Raw genomic sequence first — 24,685 nt, 5'->3', positions numbered from 1 at the left:
TGTTATTTTTGGCATTGACACTATTTATGCCTCATTCAGTGGCTAATAGAAAAGGAAATTTTAATGAGAAAGCCTCTATATCAAACACTGGGGCTGCTGCAACAGAAAATCGTGAAATACATGATCCTCATCAGATGACCTGAACAGGCTGTCAATGACTGAATGGTATTTTGCTGGACTTTGTTAACAGGTGTTTTACCAGCCCTTGCCCTGCATAATCTCTATGATGACAAAATTAAGTCTTTGATAGTAACAACACAATTTTCCCAAACCAAGTATTTTAAAGTATTAACAAGGAAAAAAAACCCTGCTATTAATCTGGTTGTTTTGACTCCAGACCAATCTCTTTATCTTAAAGACTAACAAATTTACCAAAGGGATCACAAATATATATGAATCAGTTTAAAACTGTACCTCTTGTTCTTGCAGCACTCCTAATTTAATGAAGCACTATTAAATCTAAAATGTGACTCCTCTGAGGCTCCTGTCTTTGAACCTTCAGTTCTTTTTAGGTGTTTCAGGTAAATTAGGGGTGGCAAGCAATCAGTTCCCAATGACTGTTTCCTCTTCATTGCATGTGTAATTTCAAAACACCTATTACTGTCTTTTCTCTCTAACCATTTTCCATTCAATAACTCTCTTGGGTTCACTTTTCATTTCCTAGTAACTTAGCTCTTCCTCCCCTTGAATCTACAGTATCTCTCATTCCTGACCTCATTCACAGCTTCACATTCTAAGCCACACATTTTTTTTCTCTTTTCTACCCTATTTATAAAAGAGAACTCCAATCCATACCTGCTTTCTCTTTTTACTCCTTCCAAATTAATTTTCTCCTTCCACAGTTTAGACAGTCAAGTGTGAGGTACAATAACTATTGTAGTATCAATTGCTTCCACTGTCTACTCCTATTACAGTTTCCTGGCAGCCACAGTATTTTCACAAGAAAGACAAAAAGTAGTATTCAGAAACACATTTGCTATTTGTAACCAGCACATGGTCTCTTAATGTATTCCATTAACAGATCAAAAAGATTCTTGACATTTGAATTAAAAAAGCCCAGAAACAGAGTGTAAGAGAGAATAAAAGGCCGATCATCTTTTCCACTTTTATCTTTTTTTTGCATCCCCCTCCATTGTTTTAGACGTTATCACAGAAATTTTCAACCCAGCAATAAAGTTATTTTACTCAAAAGTTCAAGACATGACACAATTAACCAAGCTTTCTTCTCCTAAATACAAATTCAATGATTTGATATTAAAAACTACTGCTAACAAGTTCAGTCACAGGAATACAAAAACATACATCTTCTCTCATGGCTGCCACTCTTCAATCTACCTTCTTTTTAAAAATATGGAGAAAATCAGGCTTTTAACAGTGTGGAAAACAAGAAAACTCTGGGGCACCTCATGAGGAGGCCAACAATGAAGACATTTCTGAAACAATAGCCTGACCACAGATTTTCCCTTTTGTAATGCAACTTCTAGCAGGGTTTCTTAACAAGGCAGGTCCCAAATGACTGACATTTCTAGGCCAAAGGCTTAATTTGAGAAATATTGTAAAACTGTGCCATTATATATATGCAGAGATAATTTTTATTTAACAGACAAGCAGCTACTTTTTATACCAAATTCAATTTCAAACCAGTTTATATTTGTAGCTCTACACAAAGTACAGAGGAATCAAACCTAGAGCAACAAATGCATGGAGGAGTGCAGCAAAATCATTTCTTTGGAAAAAGCTCTATTAATTCAGTGCTTGTTAGCCACAGATTAAAACATGCTTCTTTATTGGAGTCCAAAATAGTATGAAGTTGTATCACAAACCACAGGTAAACTTTTTCTTCAAGAATGGTACTGTATGTTCTGAGTAGTTCTTCCCATTGCCCCATAATGCTGCACAATAGCTTTGTGGATTGAAGTGGATATGTTAATCCTCATTTATATCCCAATCTCAAAGATGCATTTGTCAAAATTTTTAATCAAAATCAAAGAGGCCACATTCCAATATACAGTTGTAACTCAAATCCATTCCAGACAATCTTAAAGTTCAGAAGTCTGTATCAGGGCTTTATTTTTCTACTTTGAAAAAGACCTTAATTTTTATATCCAGTTATATTTACCATTAAATTACTCAAAGTCATACCTAAAACAACACATGACAGCAACCTGCAAAGATTTACAAGGGAAGTCAGACATGGGAAAGAAATTCTCCTGACTTAACCTTGCCTCTTCAAACAGTAAGGATAAAGAGAAGAAAGTTTTAATTCACAAAGTAGCAAAATACTACATGAGTGTTTGACATATGATTAGGTCCAACTGGCATCATAGGGAAATAACAGGATGCCTACATATACTTCTTCAGAGACCAAAACACCATTAGTTGTTTACAGAAGCCCTGGCAATAAATCCTGCTTGGTCATGCAATGATAGAATGAACCTCGTGACTGCCTTGGACCTATTTTTCTAAGCACTTATCCTTTTTCTGATTAACTTTCTTAGCTTTACAGGCCATGTCCCCAAACTCAGGACTCCCCACAAGAGTGGGACATACGACACCTTAAGCTATCCTCTTTCAGCCATGTCAATGTTTGAACATCAGGCTTTGATGGGGCAGATGTGTCCAGAAAACAAGCATGTAAAAGATTGAGATATAAATTTCTAAGTAATTATCACTTTAAATATGCACACAACATACCAGAAACCAGAAGGGAATTGGCCCTGTACATACACAGAATTATGATGGCAATTAAAAACTGGAAGAAATACTAAATCTTGTGCTTTTGCCCTTCATCTAAACACTAAGTAATAGACATCAAGAAAAGAAACAAACTGAACCACAAGTTATCAATCAGCAGTTTATGCTGGGCTTTTACCATTCCTGTGAATTATCTGGCTTTGGAACAGATACAGGTATTTCCAGTACTTTTAGGCCCAGGAGGTGGTGCTGGTGTCTGTTTTGGCAGTGACACAGGAACCTATCCTCTTTGTATTCTCTTTATTATTGAAACATATAGATGGAGAAGCTGGTTTGATTTCTGTTAAGGAATAAGGAAAAGAGTGCCAGCGTCTTCCTAAAATAGCATGTAAATCACAGACACATAGAATTGTTAGGGTTGGAAAAGATCTCTAAGGTCATCTAAGCCCAACTGTCAACTCAGCACCACCACCATGTTCATCACTAAACCATGTCCTCAACTGCCATATCCACACATTTTTGGTACACTTCCAGGGATGGTTATTCCACCACTCCCCTGGCCAGCCTGCTCTTATGCTTGACAACACTTTATGAGAAGAAATTTTTCCTAATATCCAATCTAAACCACTGCTGGCCCAACTTGAGGCCATTTCCTCTTGTCCTGTCACTTTTGCCTAGCAGCAGAGGTTGACCCCCACCTCACTACAACCTCCTTTGAAGTAGTTGTAGAGAGTGATAAAGTCCACCCTGAGCCTCCTTTTCTCCGGGCTTGACAACCCCAGATCCCTCAACTTCTCCTCATAAGACTCGTGCTTCAAATATATAATAGAAATATTAGAGAAGTTAATCTCTCCATTCAGATTTTTGGGAAAGTTTATTGTGAGTTCCAGCATGACAAACTGATGTTCTATATGGCTTTTATGTCTACGTAGTAGAAAGCCTAAAATGGCAGCAGAAAGTAATAGTGACATTCTAATAGGCATAATAAATTGCAGAAGCTTTCAAACATGGCATCTGATATTAACAGTATCAGTTTTTCAGATTACACGTCTATATTAGTTTTGCCTAGAACAGAACTTCAGAATGTTGTTTCTGAGATGATCTTTATTTTAAGGGATTACTGAACTAGAATAAACATTTAAAAACTAAGACAGTAGCAGTAGGCAAGTTAAATAATAAGAACATGCAGCAGCAGTTCAAGGGCCATGAGGTATCCAAAATGAAAGGATTTGAGATTATTACACTCAAGACACAATAAAATAGAATGCTCAGAATACCAGTTATAGAAAATTATTGGAAACTAGTTTGATGATTAGGAAACTAGAAAAGACAGTAAAAGATGAAATTTAATTATATTTGAATAAGGGTCTAGTAGAAGTATACTGGAAATCAGGCAGGGGGCTCAGAGTATGATAGGGCTGTTTGTACTAGTGTTTAGCATTGCATCATTAACCACAGCAACAACAGAAAAATGTTTCAGCAAATGTTTTGCTCAACCAGCACCAAATGACTCACCTGTAGGAAGAACATTATCAGGAAAAATTGAAAACAGAAAAACTACTGAGGGAGAGAAGATTAAATATAAGTGCACTTTAATAGAATACAAAAGCAGATAGAACATTGTCATGCCTAACTCCACCATTCACTGCATCCAAGTCAGATACAAGTGATTTGAAGAAGAGCTGGAATTACTCATAAATATTTATAAATGTTAAATGATTTCTTCAGTCATATAACTTCCGCTAGAAAAACGGCCGATATCACCTTCAAGTGAAGGTTCCTTGATATGCAAGCATTTACAAACAACAACTTAAGCTCTTTGTATAAATCTGTGTGATCATTTCAGCTGTCAAAATTGCCTTAACTTAAGGAAGTCTCAGACCAGCTACTACCTGACTCTATGAACAAAAAGATCAAAAAACTGTTTTCAGTGTAGCTTGGTAGATGGTTACAGCAGAGCATCTCAGCCATAGATCTTTAAGACCAGCCCTGCCATGATAATCAGTAAGAGCTTTTACCTGACTTAGAAGTAAAATCTACCAAACTTACTGTATAAGTGTTGAAAACCATATACCACCACATCTCTAGCTGTTAGCTCATTTCTATTTATGTAGTTACTCTTTCACACAGATGTCAATAATGGTCTATTTTTCTCAAATTAACCTAAATACACAATAACCTGCAAACATTATGTTATTCTTTCAAAAGTATTGTTCTGATCTTATAACAGGGGCTGAAAATTAATGAAGCAGTGGCACAGTTACTAAATAGATATTCCGAGTGAAAATTGTAATAGACAAAAAGATGATGCATCAGAGGTAAGTGAACTGCTCAACGATTTTTTTAACAAAAGCATCCAAAACTTAAAAGCTAATTATCACTGAGGCAAACAGGCCTACAAACCTTCAACACAAAAACTGTACAAGAACAGAAGCACGAAACTGGCCTCAAACATTTGTGGGAAATTTAACCTGTTTAAATGTACTGCAAATATCAGGGAAAAAAGTAGGGATTTGTGGGATATTTCCAGTAATTCCTACTTGGGTTTTATATTCAAATATGCTGAGACTAGTCTCTCCAGAAAAAATTTGGTTTTGCTAGGAAGAGAATGAAAAAATGCAGTTGTTAGGTTAAATACACAGATGAAAGAGAGACTGATATCTAGACTATTCTATTATTTAGGAGAATTAGCAATATCTGTACAGAAATATTGAAAGTTTAAGCTAATAGAAGGACCTTCTTTTGATTACTCATATGCATACATAATGTCCATGTAGTGGCTCTGTTAAAAAGCACATTAGTCTGTCAGGACTGATGTTCATAACAACAACAATATGGAAGAAGTTTTACAGAGGTACTTGCCAAACCTGACAGTCAATATACAAAGGAATTTGATCAGCCTTCAAGTACACAGAAACTTCCAGAAGCATATTTTACCTCTAAAATATCAAGCATTGAAGAGCTTCAGCCACTAAAAAAATTCCCAAAACAACTTTAAGAAGTTATTTTGAAGGATCCAATAGCATTTTTAGACAGCCAAAATATGGCTACAGAAACAGGAAGCCAAAAGATTTGAAATAGTAGAGAACTTCCAAGGAACACTAGGTTACATTTAGCAGACTAATCTGGATAAGAGAACAGTAAACTAGCATAAAAATACTGGAAAGTTTCCCCATCTAAACAGACTCAAGAGGAAGGCAGTAAAAACTGCCAAAAGCATCTTTAACAAGCTTCCAAACATACGTTCTATATCAGAAGAGATTCCCGCTTGAGAAGTGGAAAGAACAACATGATGAGCATTTTAGAAAAAACCAGAAATGTTTTGTAAAACCAAATAAATGTGGAGAAAGAAAATCTGTTGATGGAAGCAGTAAGTGGTTTTACATAATAACATTTTCAATATATAACTAAGTTTCAGTGTCTCTGAAAAATTAGTGAAAGTACTGTAATGATCTGCACTTCACTCTCATTAAGAGCCTTACAAGTTAAAAAATTTGCCTTTGAAGTTGCCAATGGTGACCAAGCTCCAAGAAGGAAAATCTGGGCTTCATCTCCTAAAAATAACCCTATGTTCATATTTATAAACACTTAGTTAAAATGACAAAAATTGTAAAACACAGAGTTTTATCATTGAATACCAACTGCAAGAGCTCACTTTAAATCCTACAACATGTATTTATATTTCTTTGTCACAAAGAATAGTCATCTGTTGTTCCTTACAGAGATGTTTCTGGAGTCTCAAACTTCTTAACACAGTCCTTTTTTTATTGTTTACTTATCTCAGTGAGTTAAATTCAAAGTCCTCACTCAAGCAGAAGTCACAGTGGACTCACTGTGAATTCTGACAAAATAAAGCACTTGGAAGCAGTACAGACAGAAGAACAGATTTTGAAAAAAAACCCCAAACAAACAAAAGAGCAAGACCCAGAAATTAGTTGAGTCTCATATAAATTCACAGAGTTACTCTACTTGGTATTTATTGTAATTGTGTCCATTTAAACACAGTAATTCTGTTTTAGAAACTACTTTGAATTTTAATTTCTACTTTTTGTTCATGTCACAAGATTAAAAAGGGGAATGAAACTGTGATTTTTAAGACAAACAGAGACACAAAAATGTATAACAGCAAATGACAAAGTAAAAAATTTCCACAACTACATACTACAAACATGTATTTGAAGATAGACATCCATTCATATTTATGACATAAAGTGGAGCCTTAACAATACATATTTTATCGGGTAAATTGAAATACCAGAAAATAAATTTGCTAAGTTTATCAGAAGTAAAGCTAAATAAAATTGTTCAAAAGCTTAGGCTGACTATTAACATCTGCTGAATTTATTTTGAAGGCATTTTAAAATAACTAAATCAAGCAGTGAAGTCTGATACTTCCTTCTTGGTCCTTAAACTTGGCAATAATGAAAAATATATTGTAGCAAATAATCACTCTACATTATAGAAAACATTTAATGCTTAAAAATTAGCAAAACAACACATCTTGTTTTAAATAGTTGTTACACACATTTAACAGTATCAGTGAAGTTCAGCTGGAGAGCAAATGGAATATATACTTTTTCCTGGACCTTTAACAGAAAATGTAGAACTTACTTTCTTTTCTGACAAATGAGAAAGATCAAAAGTAAGTCTGAACAGTGCCATAAATGCACCAGTAGGATCTTTTGTTGGCCAAATAGCAATAAAATGGCTACATGTGTTTGTTAACAAAAGATCTCTCATGAGCACAGTGCCAAGACTTTGCCCCCAGATATCCCGAAGCACTACTGGACACAGAAAATAGTCCAAGAAACAAATAGGTTTGCTAAGCATTTAATTTTTCTGGAGGGTTGAGACCCGACCTTTTTTCTGAACTGAAAGACATAGAAGAGATTCTAATGGAAAACCTCAGTCAGTCCTTTCTTATTAGTGAACTTTCTGAGGGTTTTCAACAATAGAAGGAAGAATGTTCCCTGAATTATGGCATAAATATATAAAATAGACAAGATAAATATTTTGAAAAGTATTGATACAAGACAAAAATATTTGGCTTTCAGAAATGAGCAGTATGCCTGTAATCATCACTAACATACTATTCATAAGCATCATCTGTTTACAGAAATCATCTCTCACCTTACATTTCAAAGTCAGCTTTTTAGCCTTTCAGCAGGAATGCTCTTTTATACAGGCATTTGTGTAGTGTTGAGCAAAAAGTAATCTTAAATCATTAATGGGATACCTAGGAGGTAAATTCTTCACAAAACTCTCAAAAAATCCTTACAACTTCTCAATGAAAGAGGAAGGAAATGGCTCAAACTGGTCAAAACATGATCCTAACAAAATCTTTTGTGAGAGCAAAATAATCCTTCTCAAGTCCATCTGCTTATACAACTATATGAAGCTCTTACTAAGATTTACTGTATTCTTTGAATGTCACAATAGTCACACTGTTTTCTGGTAACCAAACTGTTTATATTTCAGGAGAAAAACAAATCCAGCAGGAGGAAAAAGGGTATAATAAGTTTTTTACGCTGATGGAATTATCCTAAGAAGCAAGCAGCAGTCTGAGACTGATTTCAAAATAAGACTTCTCTCTACAAAGAACTAATATAATGCAGTAAAAGTAAAATACAATGCAAAGTTTATCACTGCACTGTCTGATGAAATCTGATTTTTTTTCTTGTTTTGCTAGATTCATTCATTATTTCATTTCTCCTGAAACTACTAATTTATAATTGAATCAACTCCCAAGAAAGATTATACATAGTTCTACATTTATATCTCTACCAGATATTAATTATTAATACAATTAAAGCCACAGTAGATACTTTATGATGAACTAAATGATTACATTGAAAGTCAAATTGTTGAATTATTTGCAAAGCTCAGGTTATTATGCCAATAACTTATCTTTGCATTTTCTGGAATGTTCATCTGGAACATAATTTAAATTCATAGGCAGCTATGTCTGTTTCAGATTTACGAAAGATATTACAATGCAATAAATAACAGCAGCTACTACGTTAGACTATTTTGCTCACTCTCCCTCACGTAGTAATGGATTTGTAATTTAGGGTGCTCTGTGATTAAAGATGGGTATTGAAATACAAGCTCTCCCCTTTCATGGTATAACACCTGGACTAAGAGTAAGTTCTGGTCTGTTCACTCTAAGTTCCCTGCCTTATGCCATCTGTAAAATCTCTCTAGTGATAATAGGAGCTGACTTGCCAAAATGACAGCAGCAGGCAACCCTCCACTGCTTCTAGGCCTCCTACGTACCAGTCCCTTCTAAAAGAAGTCTCCTGGGATTCAAGAAAAAGAAATCTGTCAGCATATAAACTGTTATGATTTTTAACAGAAGAATTCAGTGCTATGTAACCCAATACCAGCAGCAAAACTCAGGGGTTTATTAGGACACTGCAGTTGCATATTCCTCTGCTGTAGGTATCAAGGAGAACATCCTAATCCAGACTCTGACACAAACTGAAAAAAGCACAAAATGAAACACAACAATGATCCACATGCCCAATTTCAGTTGTTCTTAGGTCTTCCACTGGTTTCAAACCTCACGTTCAACAATATTTTACCAGTGACATTATTTCAAACACGATATTCAAACAAGCAATTAAAGACATACTTGTTCAGAAAAAAATCTTTTAGCATTAAATCAAAGACAGACAGAGAGAGCTACAGTTGCTCAGAATGGAGAAGTTTCCAGTGAGATCTCATTACGGCCTTCCAGTACCTAAAGGGAACTTATCGAAAGGAGGGAGAGGGACTTTTTATATGGACAGATAGCGATAGGATAAAGGGCAATGGTTTTAAACTGAAAGAGGTGGATTTAGATTAGATATTAGGAAGAAATTCTTTACTGTGAGGGTGGTGAGGCACTGGAACAAGTTGCTCAGAAAAGCTGTGGGTGCCACATCACTGGCAGTGTTCAAGACCAGCCTGGACTGGGCCTTGAGCAACTCGGTCTGGTGAGTGGCATCCCTGTCCATGGCATGCGGTTTGAAACTAGATGATTCTTAAAGACCCTTACAACCCAAGCCATTCTATGATTCTGTGGAATAAACTCTTTACAACTTAGTATTAGCAGCCGATAATACTATATAAGGGTGACCAAGAATTTACTTGGAAATCAAATCTGGGGTGTTAGGCTTTGATGATCTTTGAGCCTGTACAGCCATTAAAGGCTTCTGTCTACAACGTCAGGCATACAACTGGTGGGGAAAATGTAGAATGTGCAGGAAAGTAAATACTACCATATGTCAAACCTTTGAAGATGCACTATGTTCATTCAGTTTCTTCTGAAAGACCATGCACATTCAATGCAGGATGGACTTAAAAAAAGATAAATTACAGCTGTACCTGTAAAACATGTACAGTTGTAGAAGTCACTACTCACTCACCTTCAAAGCCTACTGTGGAAAAAATTTGGACCAGGAATTGTTCTACTTTTGTGATGAGATCAAAATAAATTTCCTGTTAACACAGATTATTACATCAAGCTCAGCAGTGAAATAGCATGACTGCATTTCTCCTACTTAAAGCAGTGTCTCCATAGGATAGACTAGAATCATGATTACATATATCTTTCAACATAGACACAGTCGTAGATCATGTGGGACAAAATGGTAAATATACCTTTCACCATAGAGAGATAGCAGTTCTCTGAGATAATACATTTTTTACCACACCAAGAAACAAACTGCCTGCATAGGCCTGTCTGCATACTTATAATTACTTTTTTTAAAGAAATTCCACAACATAAATAAAAACTTTCTTTGATGGACTGGGTAACAAGTCAATAAGTCTAGAGATATTACAATGTAAAAGCAGCAGTTAATCTATTATGAAAGTAAGAGAATGAAATTATTTTGTCATCTACCACAGAATGGTAAAGATCCATTTCTGGGCAAGCAAATGTTAAAGCAACACAATAAACCAACTGTAAAAAAAAGAAAGGTTCTAAATAAAGTTATTTGTGTTTTTTTTTTTAACTAATTGTTAGATAGACTTTCCAACAACTACTTCATTGAACTAAGTATTTTTTTCCTACACTTTCTGTTGATTTCCCAATTTAATTGTTTTCAGGATAAAGAAATAAGATAGGAAAATGGAAAGCACTTAGATACACTACAAATACCATGTTATATTGCATTAAATCAATCCGATGGTAGTTTTGAGAGTACAGAACTAAATAAAGAAAGCAAGATTGTTAAAATAGTTAACATATTGCATAGCCTTCATGCTGTAAATTCGAATCTTCATAAATGATGTTAAGTACGCAAAGTGTTTAAATGATGAAGAATAGCTTTAATATTACACTAAAGCTTGAGGGAGTTTGACCCTGGCTTAGGCCCAAGCCATTTCCTAATCCTTAGCGAATTCCTAATGCTTATAGACAAAAAGGCATATGTATACAGTTTGAAATGAATGGATAATTTCGTAACGATGAACATGATTTTCAGGCTTTCAGCATATCCAAAATGGAGCTCTGTGCTCAAGTGAGAATGAAGCTCATCCAAACATAGCAAAAGAGCACAAAATAGTTTGGGTTGGAAGGGACTTTGAAGATCGTTGAATTCCACACCTCTGGCCATGGGCAGGGAGAGCTCTCACTAGACCAGGCTGCTCAGGGTCCCATCCAACCCAGCCTTGCCAGGGCAGAGTGAAGGAGACAAGGCTCAACACTTCAGTCAGTTTGAGCTGACATGATGGTTCCCATCATGTTCAAAGAAAACTCATATGAACATATTCATACAAATGTTTGCAAAAAGAGAAAGCACTGATCAAAACTAAAAATTTGCTAATGCTTATGATTAATGCTTTTTTAAAAAGACTGAAGAATAAGTGGCTTTATATAAAAGACACAATTACACTAGTCATTTGTTGATAAAACATTGCTACGCATTTCTGAGGTTATCAAAATCTTTGTGTTACGAGGACACATGATTATATTTAGTTGGTAATGTTTTGACATCAAATCCAATAAATTCTTCCTATAAAATGAGAAAGAACATCATAAAGAGGAAAAGTAGAAGAAAAAAGGAATTCCTCAGTAGCTGAGCAACCGAAACAAAGTAACAAGTGTGACAGTTGACTCTTCGTTTAATTACAATGCAATTTTAGAGGACAACTGGCAACCCTAAATAGTTTAAGAACTCCATTCCCATTTGTACTCTAACAAAATCCAAGTTTCCACTTGCCAGCTGCCCTGTCTGAGTTTCAAGCTGAAAATGCTCTCCTTTCAACTATGCCCCCTTCCACAAATGAATAAAAAGCATACAGAAATGTAAATAATTTTTATGATTTATGTATAGTTATAGAATTATGTATAGTCATAAAATGTGTAATAGTTACACATGATAATCTAGGATGAGGCATGTTCTTTACTAACAAAAACATAAGCACTTCTAGAACTTACTGACACCAAAAAATCTTTTTATTTGAATAATTCAGCAAGAAAATAAAGAAAACATGAAACCATGCAAAAAAAAATCTGTCTAAACTGCTGGAAGTTTTATTGTGTGGATTTTGAAATTAAGAACTTGCAAGAATATTGTTACTTATTGTCATAAATAATCACCTCAGATGATGTAAGGAAAGAAAATTGCAATGCTCAACAGTTAACCCTTTTCAAATAACCACCATAAAAACTGCCCTACTTATCCAATCCATGCTAACTGGTCAATATTATTTCCATTGATTGAGTTGTTCTACAGTGGTTTAAAATCCAACTTAAATCCTGTAGTATCATTTATGTGGATAAAGCGAAATGGATCTTCCAGGAGAAAAATATTATTTCCTAATATTTTTTAATGGATTATGCTCAACCCCCATTTTTTTTCTGTGAATTTACTCAATCAAGGGACTACAACTGAATTTATGCTCTGGTTCTGTAGGGCTGTTCAACAGAATATTCACATCAGTTTGTAAACGCCATCAGCATCTTCAGAGGGCTCTAAATTTAAAACCCTGCATTTGTAAATACAGAATTAGCACAATATGACTGATATTTAAAAAATAAATCTCCCTTGTTTTGGTTCACATGTTGAAGGACATGATGCAAATCATATTGGATTAATCCAATAACTGCTCCCTTAATTAATTCCACTAACCTGTTTTTCTGGAAAGAAGAGGTAGTCTGGGAGCAGCAGAGCGGAAACCTTTTGCCTCTTTCAGACTAAAACATCTAGGTGGACTCTGACTTTCTTTCAGGCCCGCAGAAAGAGACTGCTCCACGACTGTAGAACCAGCAGAGGTGGCATTAAGCTGGAAAAGAGCATCTCGTGTTTTCTTTTTTTCTTGTTTTAGCATAGCTACCAGAACATCTGGAAGATATATTAAGGAAATTTTTTTTAAATTTAAAAAATAAATTGTTTATCAGTAATTTTTTTTTTTCAAAGTGGAACAATTCATGATGGAAGCATGCGTGTGAATGTGAATTTAAAGTAGAACATATTCTTCGCAATTACTTTCATCCACCTCAGTTTTTCCAAACAGCAAATTCATTTTTACTAAACAATAACAAATCATTGACCACAGGTGGCAATCCCATTCAGTCAGCTCCTGATAAAAGCATTTACAGACAGACAGCATCTTATTGGCATTGTGGCAGTCCCTTTTTATTTTTAAATTTTGCAATAAACAAGACTTCCAGACAAAAGAAAAACCTCTTAACGTACAGGTAACCTCACAAGTGTATCCCATCTGTAAGCTTTTCCCAACAAGGTTTACTAAAATGCAGAAAAAGCTTTAAGCATTTTCTTGCAATAACACTGTGAATTTACTGGAAGTGTATTAGATATAAATACATTCTGCTTAACAGCTTATAGAGGACGTATAATGGAAATCCTGCATGCATTCAATCAGGAACACTGAAGTCTCTGTGATATGTTTTTTAATATGCTATTATTTTTAATCCTAATTAATCTTCTAAATGAACAGCAGAAAATCTAAGTAGTCTTTGGGGAGTATTATGAACTCTACTAGGTAAAAATAAAACACCAATTCAGTTTTTATGATAGCTTCTAGCTACTGTAAGCAAGAAGGAACCCATAGTTTATTGAACAGCTTCCATACTTCCCACCACTTCATCCCATTAGATGTGTTCTTAATGTTCTAGTGATGATGTACAGTCACTTAGCCACTGCAGACTCCCTAAACCAGTCTTGTCTTCAAAGTCTTAATTCTTATATGCTTTCTATATAACTCTAACATGGATTTACACCAATTTCCTCCTTTTACATCTGTGAACAAAGCTGTCTAAAGTGCATTTAATAGAGATCTTTTGCTTTTTTCTGATACTAATGAAATAATTTCTTTCAGGAAGAAATGTTTCCGGGAATTCAGATATTAAAATTAACATTCAAAGAATTGAAGAATTTTTTGAAATGAATGAGTAAGTGTTTCTAGTTAAATTTATTTGAAATTGCACCTTGGGAAATCTTGTTGTCTGTGACAGAGCAGAAATAGGGAAGCTTTCCTGCCACCTCAGTTCAGACAGGTAAGATGCTACACCCCAGTGAAGAATGCCTTTCTTGTTTAACATATAAAATCGAGCTGGAATTGTTGAGCACAAAGAATGCAACTGAGTTTTCTCTTTACTAATAACTGTGAAAGAACATCTGTTACCTTTACATTCAAGAAACCCATATTTTCATTTCTGCACTCTATTACAAACGTTCTGTGCTGAGTAGCCACAAAGCTGGGGACACAGTGGCTGCGGTTTGACCACAGGTCTCTCAACCTGCTAAAAATAACTCTCACCCATTGCGCTGCAGTGCAGCTACTCATGTTTCCTCACTCAAGGTGGTGAAATGGCCAAAGCACATCTGAGCAGCTTAGCATTTTTATGTGCAACGAGCTTTACATTTAAATGTAAAAAGTACAAGTTTTCTACTTGTTCGAAGGGCAAACAGCCCAGTAGTCACCAAAGCAACACTTCATTTGGCTAAAAATACCACATACAAGAAATTATATTCTTTGTAAGGTAATAGATTGGTCTTTATATAGCCTAAGAGTTTCCCTCTCTAAAAAGTAGTTTAATTTGCTTGAGGAGAATGTTTTAGGTGTGGCCTGGCATGATCCACAGTATTTGGTTATTGGCTGGACCATTCTAAAGTGGTGCTTAGATGCAGAATTTTGATTTGGATAACAACTGAAAAAGAAGCAGGTGCAAAGCAGAAGTCCTGCCACATAAAAGCTGGCAACTGAGTATTTGCATTAACACAGTACAGTCTCCCTCACACAAAGAAAAACAGTTGTAAGTCAGCTCATCTCAAACCCAAACACTTTTTTCTCACAAAGGATACTGATTTCATTGTCTCTTTGTTGCAGAAGCCCTTTCAGTTTTTCCAGTTCTTCTCCTGGTTCTTTGTTACTGTTATTTTGTTCAGAGATGTCTTGTTTTTTATCAGAAGTCACTGGATGATTAATTATTTGCTATTAGGAGAAACAAAAAAGTACATTCTTTTAACTTTAGTTCTGATATGTTCTAATTATAGTAAGAAAAGTAAAACCTTTCTAGACTCTTGATAGAAAAACACTGTGCTACAGTTGATTCTAAAATTATATCCATTGTGTCAAGTATGAAACAAATTGTATTTTTTAATCTTCACTAGCAAGGGTGCAATTTATTTTACTCTTTTTACACATAAATTCCAATGTTCCCTAGTATCACAGAACTTTCAACATTAAAACTATAAGTTAAAACTAATTATTTAAGGACAATAAATTAAGATCAGGAATGTGTACACTATTATATTGGAAAAACTATATACCAAAATACAGAAAAGTATTATCTTCTACTGCTTCCTTATTAATTTCACAATTATCAAGTGTGCCTTGTTTGCTCAATGATTCAGAAGGGCTTGCAACATCTGAAGAATTAGTCTAACAGATTAAAGGATATAATGTTCTTAATCTACGTTTTTACCTCTTTCAACATAGTTTGTCCAAAATAAAGCCTCAGTAATGCTGGAAATACAGATGGGAACATCTATCCATATACAAATAACTTGTCTTGTTGACTCCAGTAACTTCCAGTGCTCTCTTACAATCTACTGCATCCTGGGATCCTTGCTGATGTTTCCACAAAATGCTGCTGAATTTTTCCAGCTAAATTTAAATGTTTATGAGTTCTCCATGCACTTTAAAGTTCAACTGTTTTACTCTTTTCCAGTACCTCTCAACTGCACTGCATTTCTTTTAACACTTTTCAACCATGAATATGTCCAAGATACTTTCAGAGTGGCAGTTGCACTTCCATTTATATTTTAAAAAAATACCTTCATATGAATGAAGCAATACTTGATCTTGCGCATGTCAGGACCAACATCCAGAGAGCTATCAGGATCACTATTTTTGAGAAATGTTTCAATTAACTCATCCAACCTGGAAATACATAGCTTTTTTTAAGAGAAGAAAAAATCTCACAAACAAGCAGACAAGTCTACAAAGTGGCGTTGTCAAATACAACACAAAATGTACCAAGCTGCCTGATATTAGTAGGCTATTTTCCTTCAAGGTCCCTGCATTTGAAATGTAGTTTTGTTGTGATTAATGAAACCAGGATTTGATACTGAAGATTCTACAACTGCATATCCGAACATACTGGCACATGCTAAGGAATAGTTCTAGCACTAAATGCATTTAAGAAGTAATTTTTTCTTTCTCACTTATTTTAAAACCTTTTGCTCTTCTGCTGTCTCAGAATTGAAAATACTTAAAACCTGCTCTCTCAGAAGACCTGATTTTTAGAGGTTTTGGGCATAGGATTTGTTACTATATATGATTATTTGTGCAAAAAAAAGTCTACTTCTTTTTCTATTACAATAGTCAGCAGATAGCATAGCTTTCATACATAAATTACCTGCTCCAATCACCAAGCAAGGCAAACTATCTTTTAATGCAGATATTAATAGTTTTCTCAAAGACCTACTACTCTTCCTTCGAGTAATGAAATGTAGTTAGCATTTTCTTCTCTTGCAAGGTGTTCTTTAGAAAGAACTGACAAAACCTTCCTTAGGGAGAAACTATTCTTATTTTAGTAATTCAGTCTTCCTAAGACAATCTGGCACAGACAAGCATCCTCTTTATTTTTTAAAAGCACATTAAAATTATCAGACTCAAAACTTATACAGGCAGAATACACCACATTCTAGGCTGGATGTCACACCTGTACAGATAGACTCAGACTTCCTCTTCCATGCTGTCACCATCTTTCCAGGTCTCATATTTCAGGATGCATTGCAGTTCATTCTCAATACAAAGGGAAGAGGATCTCTAAGCCCAAACTAGACCTTTAGCCCACTTACTAAGGTATATTTCCGGAAAACTGCTAGTGCAAATTCAAACTCCATCAGCTGTGTTTAGATTTATGGCTTCCTGGTTCCTGACAAATGCTTTTTCAATTATTTAGTAGGCAAATGGTGGGCAAAAATGACAGGCATATGCCCTGTAAAGCATAATTTTATAATTTAAAATGTTTATTTAGGTTATTATCCTCAGAAGATGAACTTAAGTTCTGAACCTGACCCAAGGTATCTAAGGTGGCTGCATCAAGTGCCAAAACTGCCCAAGAAGGGCAAGAGTTCATCTCTATGCCCAGTGTTTCTTTTGGACTAGTTTCATTCAGCTCCCCACTTTATATGCAAGTCTTTTGAACACCACTTTGTAGTAATTTATCCTCTTCAGTTACAGGATTGGGAATCTTGTCGGTATTTTATCATCAGAATCACTTTGTTCTAACCACATAAAAAAATTTTAGCCATTTTAATATCAAAGCATCCAAAGGTGACCCTAGAGTATGTTTTGTGGTATCTCCCTGCTTCTGAAGACTTCTCTTGCTGAAATTCCTCACATTACAGTAATAGGAAATCCCTGGTGGAGAGTGAAACAATGAGTATTGTTTTAACAATGAGATGCAAAACTATCAGAAAAAATATTGTTTTCAGGAGACAAATATCTGTAAATCAGTAGCTGCAAGTCTGGAATGAAAATTGGAAAGCATAACAATAGTTTTGGTACTTATCTCTGGAGATAGCAAAGTGGAACTACTCAAAACAGAAGAAAAAGGAAACAAGATTTAGTTTCAGACAAACTCTGCCTCCCCATTTTCATTTATTCAGTTAAATAGCAAGAGGCTATACGAATATGTTGTCTGTTCCACTCATCGAATGTGCAAAATTCACAACTTCTGAATTTACAGGACACTCCCTGAAGCCCATGTGAGCTGCACATGTGAAGAGCTTGAAAAAGAGAAATATTAGCTACAGAAGCATTGCTGGCATTGACTTGCATCTCAAGAGACGACAAAATTTACTCAGTAAAGAAGACCAAAATTTTACATATTGCTACATGGTTTTTTTACTGCATCAAGAGTCCAACAGAAGAGAAGCCAGTAGTACAAAGTTACTCATACACTCTGCAGACACACTAATCACAAAGAGCAGGAGAATTAATCCTTCATCCACAGAGGCAGGCATTTGTGTAAGCACCAGGAAAAGAGAGGCATTTATACTATTAATGAGAATATGACTGTGATTACACAGACACAAAGTGATTATTTGTCTCTATTTTAAGCACCTTATTGGTTTCAGTAAGTAACAGGAAACAAGTAAAAAATATTTTTTGATAGCTAGATTGTCTAGACTGACTATATGAAGACATCTATGCAAACAGGGCTTAAATCTTGAACTAGAAATTATGAAGATGTTTTAACCTTTCAAAGATTATCTGGTTGCCAGGGATTTACCCATACTCAGATTACAACAGAATTAGGCTATGGGAATCAATCAAAAAATTGCACTAACTTGTACAATTACCATTACCCTAATGTGCAAATATTTCAAGACAAAGAAAAAGAACATGTAATTCCTGTAAAATAATACTCTATTTTTAGAAATTATTATTTTCCCGTACAGAGTCAAGGTTCATTTGTCAAGTGTAACAAATTAGACAAGCTGTAGTTATAGATACAAGCTGCTATTTCCTCTTTCTTACATTACCTTTAACATGTTTTGAATTCTTGAAAAAACACAACAGTCCAGTTCATTTTTTGATTTCCAAGTAGCATACAGAAGCCAAAAGAGATCTGAGCACCAAAAGACTGAGTCAAGTCTAAAACTGCAGAATGTAAATCTGAAGTTATAAACCAATTTAGCCCCTTTCCCGGTTGTAGGAAACACTGGAATTGTCAGTGTATTTTTAGATAAATTTTGAATATTTCATTGTAAAGAATGAAAACAAGAAGAGGAATAAACCATCCAAGTATAAACACTATGGATAAAACCAAAAGAAAATTAAAAAAAAAAAAAAAAGAAAAGAAAAGCAGCCATGGAAATACCCATGAATACTAGCTACAAAATTCACTGCCTCCCTCACTCTTTTAGGTTTCCATGTAAAAAACACCAGAGCTCTCTCTAAAATAAACACACAGTCTGACAACATGTTGGACATTCTGGGAGTTCTTCCAGAATACTGAAGCACTAAACAAAGGTACAAAACAAACTGACAATGTGATACAGAGGCAACTTGAAGACTCTCTTCTCAATGAGCAGATCTTAGTAAAGTGAACCATATTTTGCTTAAGTGATTTAGCAGCCCAAAGACTGTCAAAACAACATATGAATTTATACAGTAACAAGATCTTCAGTTTTAAAAATGAAAAAAAGACAACAATGCTACTTCATTGCCCAAAACACTCACAAGGTTAATCAAGGAGACAATAAGGAATCACAGGAGGAGGGAAAAAAGCCACAGATGAGAAGTATAAAAAAAGGGAATACTGACTGTACATTTACTTCTTCCCAACATATATCAGATAAGATATGTCTGTTTGCTAGGTGGCACAGAAACAAATGACAATAGAATTTACAAGAGGAATGTGCTTTTACTTCTCATATTCCCAACTGAATAAATTCATTATTTATCTTTAAATATGTCCGTAAAAATAAAATTAAACATATGGAATATATGGAAACTAGAGCACAGAATTATATACAATAGGTCTGTAAAAGATTTATGAAATTCATACAGGGCATCCACAGTTACAAGTCCAACACATGCTTTCTAGTCAAAACTGTGCAGAGGCTGTAGTCACCCTCCAATAGAGAGTGTGAGAAAAACCTTTTTGGCAATAACAAAGAGACAAAATAGCTTTTATTTTTTATACTTTCAAGAGATGGATAATACCATTCTCCTTAGCAACAATAGCATCTTCTGAGACAGTCATCTATGTTTGATCCTTAGGTTTCTTCCAGGAGAATGCACATTAAACTGCTTTCCTTCAGTCAAAGGCTGTTGCAAGAATATATGCCAGCAAGAATTGAACCAGAAAAACACATTAAACACCCTAGCGCTGAACAAAGTAGGTGTTCAAGAGGAACAAGAAACCCATAGAGCAGAAGTCCAGAGAACTTTTTAGGAAGTCTTGCTTTACCAGCCTAGTCAGAAGCATGTGTATGTGGGCAGAACGAAGGTAATATGAAATCATGAGGTCAAATAAAAATGCTCTTTTTCTAAAGGACTTTTTTTCAACTCAGTCACAAGAGAATAACAAAAAGGCACAGGACATAAAGTATTTTTAGTCAGCTATTGTGGCTCAGCCCTGAGACCATATACCAAGATCGCTCTTAGTCAGTACATCCTATTTTTTGTAAGAGTTGCAAACTAGAGTTTCTTTTCATAAAGACCTGAGCAATCAATCCTTACATTTACCTCTGCTATTATCCCAAGGATAATGGTCAACATTTTCACAGTCTTCTCAAAACAGAAATTGGGAAATAAAGCTGCCCAAGGAAAGGCATTTCAATAATAAACTTGCTAAAGGAAAAAGAATATGTGGCACAAAACATATATCATATTTTAAAAAGTTCTAAGCATGTGACTGAGTTTTTCTTCTCCCAAAACATCCCAGGCTAAACTTTAATTTCCCCAGGATACATACTGCCAAAAGTCAATGGGAAAATAATATAGAAAATCTCATATATGTGGGTCCTACAACATGATTGAGAGTGTCAAGGTAACTCAAACTAGAAGGAAGGAAAAAAGCCCAAATGATTTTCTTAAAGGATATAATGAAAACCAGCTAGAAATAAGAAGAAAAAGAAATCAACTAAGAAACATACTAAAACCACTTTCCATAATATTGAATACATATGAACACTGCGGCTTACAGTATGATATTTTATTTTTTCTTGACTGTATTCCTGAAGACTAGCACTACAGCAGTGCTGGACCTTATTGTTATATGAGATGGACTGCAGAAGACTCTATTTCCCTGTCATAACCTACAAAATGAGCTTTGAAAGATATCAATCAGTAGGAAAAAGAATAATCCCCCAACTAAAAATTCAAGAAATCAACCCATAGACCTAGTAATGAAATTACACCAAAAACCTAGTAACACAATACCTGTCACTCACTGGAGCAGAAAACTGGATAAAGAGATGCTCTCTATGCTAACATCCGAAGATTAACACAAGGAATTGTATTTCACACTGAAGAGACCTTTATAAAAAATACTTAGCCCTAAGAATTCACACTGCTCTTCTTGAAAAGTCATCTCAATGGGAAAATGCCATGATGGAAGATGTTTAATTAACTCAAAGTCAATGGAAACCTAATTATGGGCTAGGTACAAGAACTGAGTTGAAAATTACTGAATTGCTTACTTGTCACACTTAACTGCTTCAGTGGAAATATACAGTATGTAAATGTATTTCAGAATTTGGTACTCTTTTAACATAAGATAGTCAATTCAACTCATTTAAATTTGAGGGAATTTTGCTATACTGGTGAGTTACATCAGAAAAGGCTACATTAACCTGAAATAGAAGTACCTTGCCACAAGATACTTGCACTGAAAGCATTAGACTCATATTGAAAAAAAAAAACCCTAAAAGTATGTTTTAGAAATCCTAAAAGCTCTATTTTTGTGTAGAAACAAATATTAAATCAAATAGCCTTTAATTTGCTGTAGTTAGTAACATTAGTAAGCCAGCTGCATTCTTCATTAGGTTTAGCTCAGTAAGGCTCACAATAATATTTCCATGCAGAATTCGTGCTAATCAAAACTGGAGCATGGATGATCACAGCTAATTTCACATGACATGAAAATCAGCGTCATATGAAGATGTCTCATAACTCATGGAGATCCAAAATGGTTCCCTTTTCTTTTGTATGTTGTAAGGTAAATTATAGAGCATTAAATATTTATTATTTAATGTTATTAAAGTAGTTGAATCCTCCAGAGGCAATTTTTCATAGATTTCCATTGTTTTAGTACTGCAAGGTTCTTCCCTGAGAGCAGCAGGCCTAACTTACACTAATAAGAGCAAGGGTGTGCTGAAGCCTGTTGCCAGATCCCTGCTGTATCAGGAAAAAATAGTTTTCCCAATAGAAGTTCTCCAAAGGAGGAAGAATATGGACGTTTGAAACAAAGACACATTTTCTGTGAAAAACAGAAGTTAACAAAGAATGGGGCTTTCTTTCTCTGTGCTCATCAGAAAAACAAACAAAAAAAAACCCCAAATGAGCAAAAGATTATACACACACACAAATGTTTTAAAGTCAATGTCAAGTGAACAGTATTAAGACTTACTTAGAAGATTAATTTAAAACTAATTTTGATAGTGGTCTTTTATATATTAACATAGAACAAAAAGAAAGGTATTATAGTGCTGATCCAGGCAAGTTTGAATCATAATACCAGAATGTGAAAGCAAAATCCTTACGCTGATGCTTGGAAGAAAACTCACAGCAGAACAGTCATAAACAGTTGGGATGGAAATGTGTTAAACTAACAGTGCTCTTTCATTAGTGACTGTAAATCAGGCCCAAGTTCTTGGTCAAGCCTTTCCCTACTTGTATTTTTTTTTTTTTTTGCAAATAATGTAAACACATACTGCACTGCAGCTTAGAGACAGCTTTTGCATTATCAACTTTATTTCTTTTGTGTTACTTTCTATCCTATGGAAATTCTGTTTTAGACTGTTTAGACCACACATAAGTCACAAAACCTTTCTATCCACATTACTTCAGATTCTATGCAATTTTTCTGATAGCACAACTGCAGAGTGATTAAATGAGCACTGTCCTACTACACTTTTACCCATTCATTAAATAACACGAACCTATATATTTTTTTAAAATGTGCTTCTGAACCAGTCATTTGTTTGGATGAACCAGGATGCAAATTACACAGCTGAAATGCATCAGAAAAGCACTCCAAGCCAACTGAGAGTATGTTTTTAAAGTCTGGAGCTCTCAATAGCTTGCAGGATGCAGAGTCTCAAAACACGGATTTGGAAGGACTTGTTTTGACCTTGCTTTATGTGCTGTGATTCATTTCTGGGAGAGCTTGCCTTTTAACCCCTGATCACTGACATTTTATGTTATGCATCAAAATTAAGTTCACTTAAAGAACAATTAATTTTGTGTGTCAGCTGTGAACTCTGTCACAAGCAAAAATCCAAGTTTCTGAAAAACAGGCTGCTAACAAGGCAGCTACTGAAGCACTTGTGGTAATCAGAGATGTTGTAATTAGTTTGTTTACCTTGATTTTGCAATAGTTTTCCTATGGGTAACATACTATTTTTCACATTGGTAACGTACCATTCCTACTGGTACTCATTTGATATCAATTTATTTTTATGTATTAATTCTGAAAATTATCTTTAAGTTTAATTATGATGTCTATACTGTTTAAATAGGAACTCTGCATCTCTACATATTTTATGAATCCATTGATCTAAAAAATGAGTGATAGTTGAAGAAGAATGACTATTACATTTAAGAACAGCTAACTTGAAGCTAAGTTAGCTTCAAGTATGCACCAGTATGAGAAGACTATGGACATTGTAAGTAGTGGATTTTATGAATAATGCTATGGAAGATAGGAGAAAAAAAGGAAGGTATTTCCAGGCATTGTTGCCAATGGAATGACAGAAGATAAAAGTACACAATACATCCAGCTCACCCTGAGAAGAGCTGTTGTACATTACTGACAGGTAGTGTACATGACAGCATAATTGACATATATAGAGGAAAACACTGTGTTCTGTATCCAGAAATATTTGCTTAACCTCTCATTTAACAAAAGTGTGCTAACTCCTGGGTGAAATAATAATAATTAAGGTAACTAAATAGTGGAACCAGTTATATAAACCTTTGTACAATTCTTTCGCTAGATATTTCATAGAATAATTTTATTATCATAGCCTTGGCATAGGCTGCATTGATTTGGTGCAGTCTAAAAGCTGGGAAGTAAGAGTGATAAGTCCTTGAGTGTCTTGCATTTCTACAGTCTGGAAGGTTTTTACACTTTTACAAAATATCTAGACAGTGCTTTAACAATGACATATTACAGGAGATTCTTCTGAATTAGATGGCTACCATGTGGCAAACAGATGTAAGATGAGTTTCTACACAGTTGAAAATCATTCATTTCAATGATGAAATGTACACAGCTCTAAATCTTTGTATCAGTAAGAAAAGGGGTGATTTGGACCAGACAACAAAAAGACCAACACTGGTTTATGAGGGAAAAAGGTGCCTACTGCCTGTAATTCTACACAGGCAATTTTTTTTTTCTTTTTTTTTGAAGAGAAGAAACATGCAAAGTAGCTTGATGAGTAAATGATCTCCTTCTTCAACAGCACTTTATAAAAACAACCCAAAAGCATGTATACACAGGAAGGCTACTCACTGCCAGCTAATACTTTTGGCCATAACAGTAGTTATGTTCTAATCACTGGAGTATATCTAAAAGTAGCAAGAGAAAACTAATCTTTAGTTTATCAAAATTTAAAAAACCGAAATATCTGTAAAGTAGGAAGAAGTTGAAATAAAGTGAAAGTATATAGGACAAGCACAACAACTATTCAAAGAAGCCAAAACTACTCATATGGATGAACACCAAGGTATTCCTACAGTATAGAAGAGAGAAGTAGTTTTGAAAAAATTCTGTGAAGGATCACTTACA

The 24,685-nt window shown here is 34.8% G+C and overlaps 1 protein-coding gene across 10 annotated transcripts in view; it reads right to left on the bottom strand.

Annotated features, from left to right (window-relative positions):
* The window catches only part of KIF6 (kinesin family member 6), a 157,510-nt gene that overhangs the window by 77,991 nt on the left and 54,834 nt on the right, over positions 1–24,685 (bottom strand). For all 10 annotated transcript variants that reach the window (XR_014850759.1, XR_014850760.1, XR_014850761.1 and 7 more), the window contains exons 11-13: positions 15,987–16,092; positions 15,012–15,141; positions 12,816–13,028 (exon numbers count right to left, since the gene is read on the bottom strand). Coding sequence is in view for 7 of the 10 variants with exons in the window: in XM_085055068.1 (XP_084911194.1) it covers positions 12,816–13,028; positions 15,012–15,141; positions 15,987–16,092 (449 nt within the window). In the remaining 3 variants the exon portion in view is untranslated. The remainder of the gene's footprint in view (positions 1–12,815; positions 13,029–15,011; positions 15,142–15,986; positions 16,093–24,685) is intronic.

Source organism: Lichenostomus cassidix, chromosome 3 (assembly GCF_008360975.1).
Source record: "Lichenostomus cassidix isolate B80296 chromosome 3, HeHo_3.0, whole genome shotgun sequence".
Taxonomy (NCBI): Eukaryota; Metazoa; Chordata; class Aves; order Passeriformes; family Meliphagidae; genus Lichenostomus; species Lichenostomus cassidix.
This window is presented reverse-complemented; position numbering and strand designations above follow the sequence as displayed.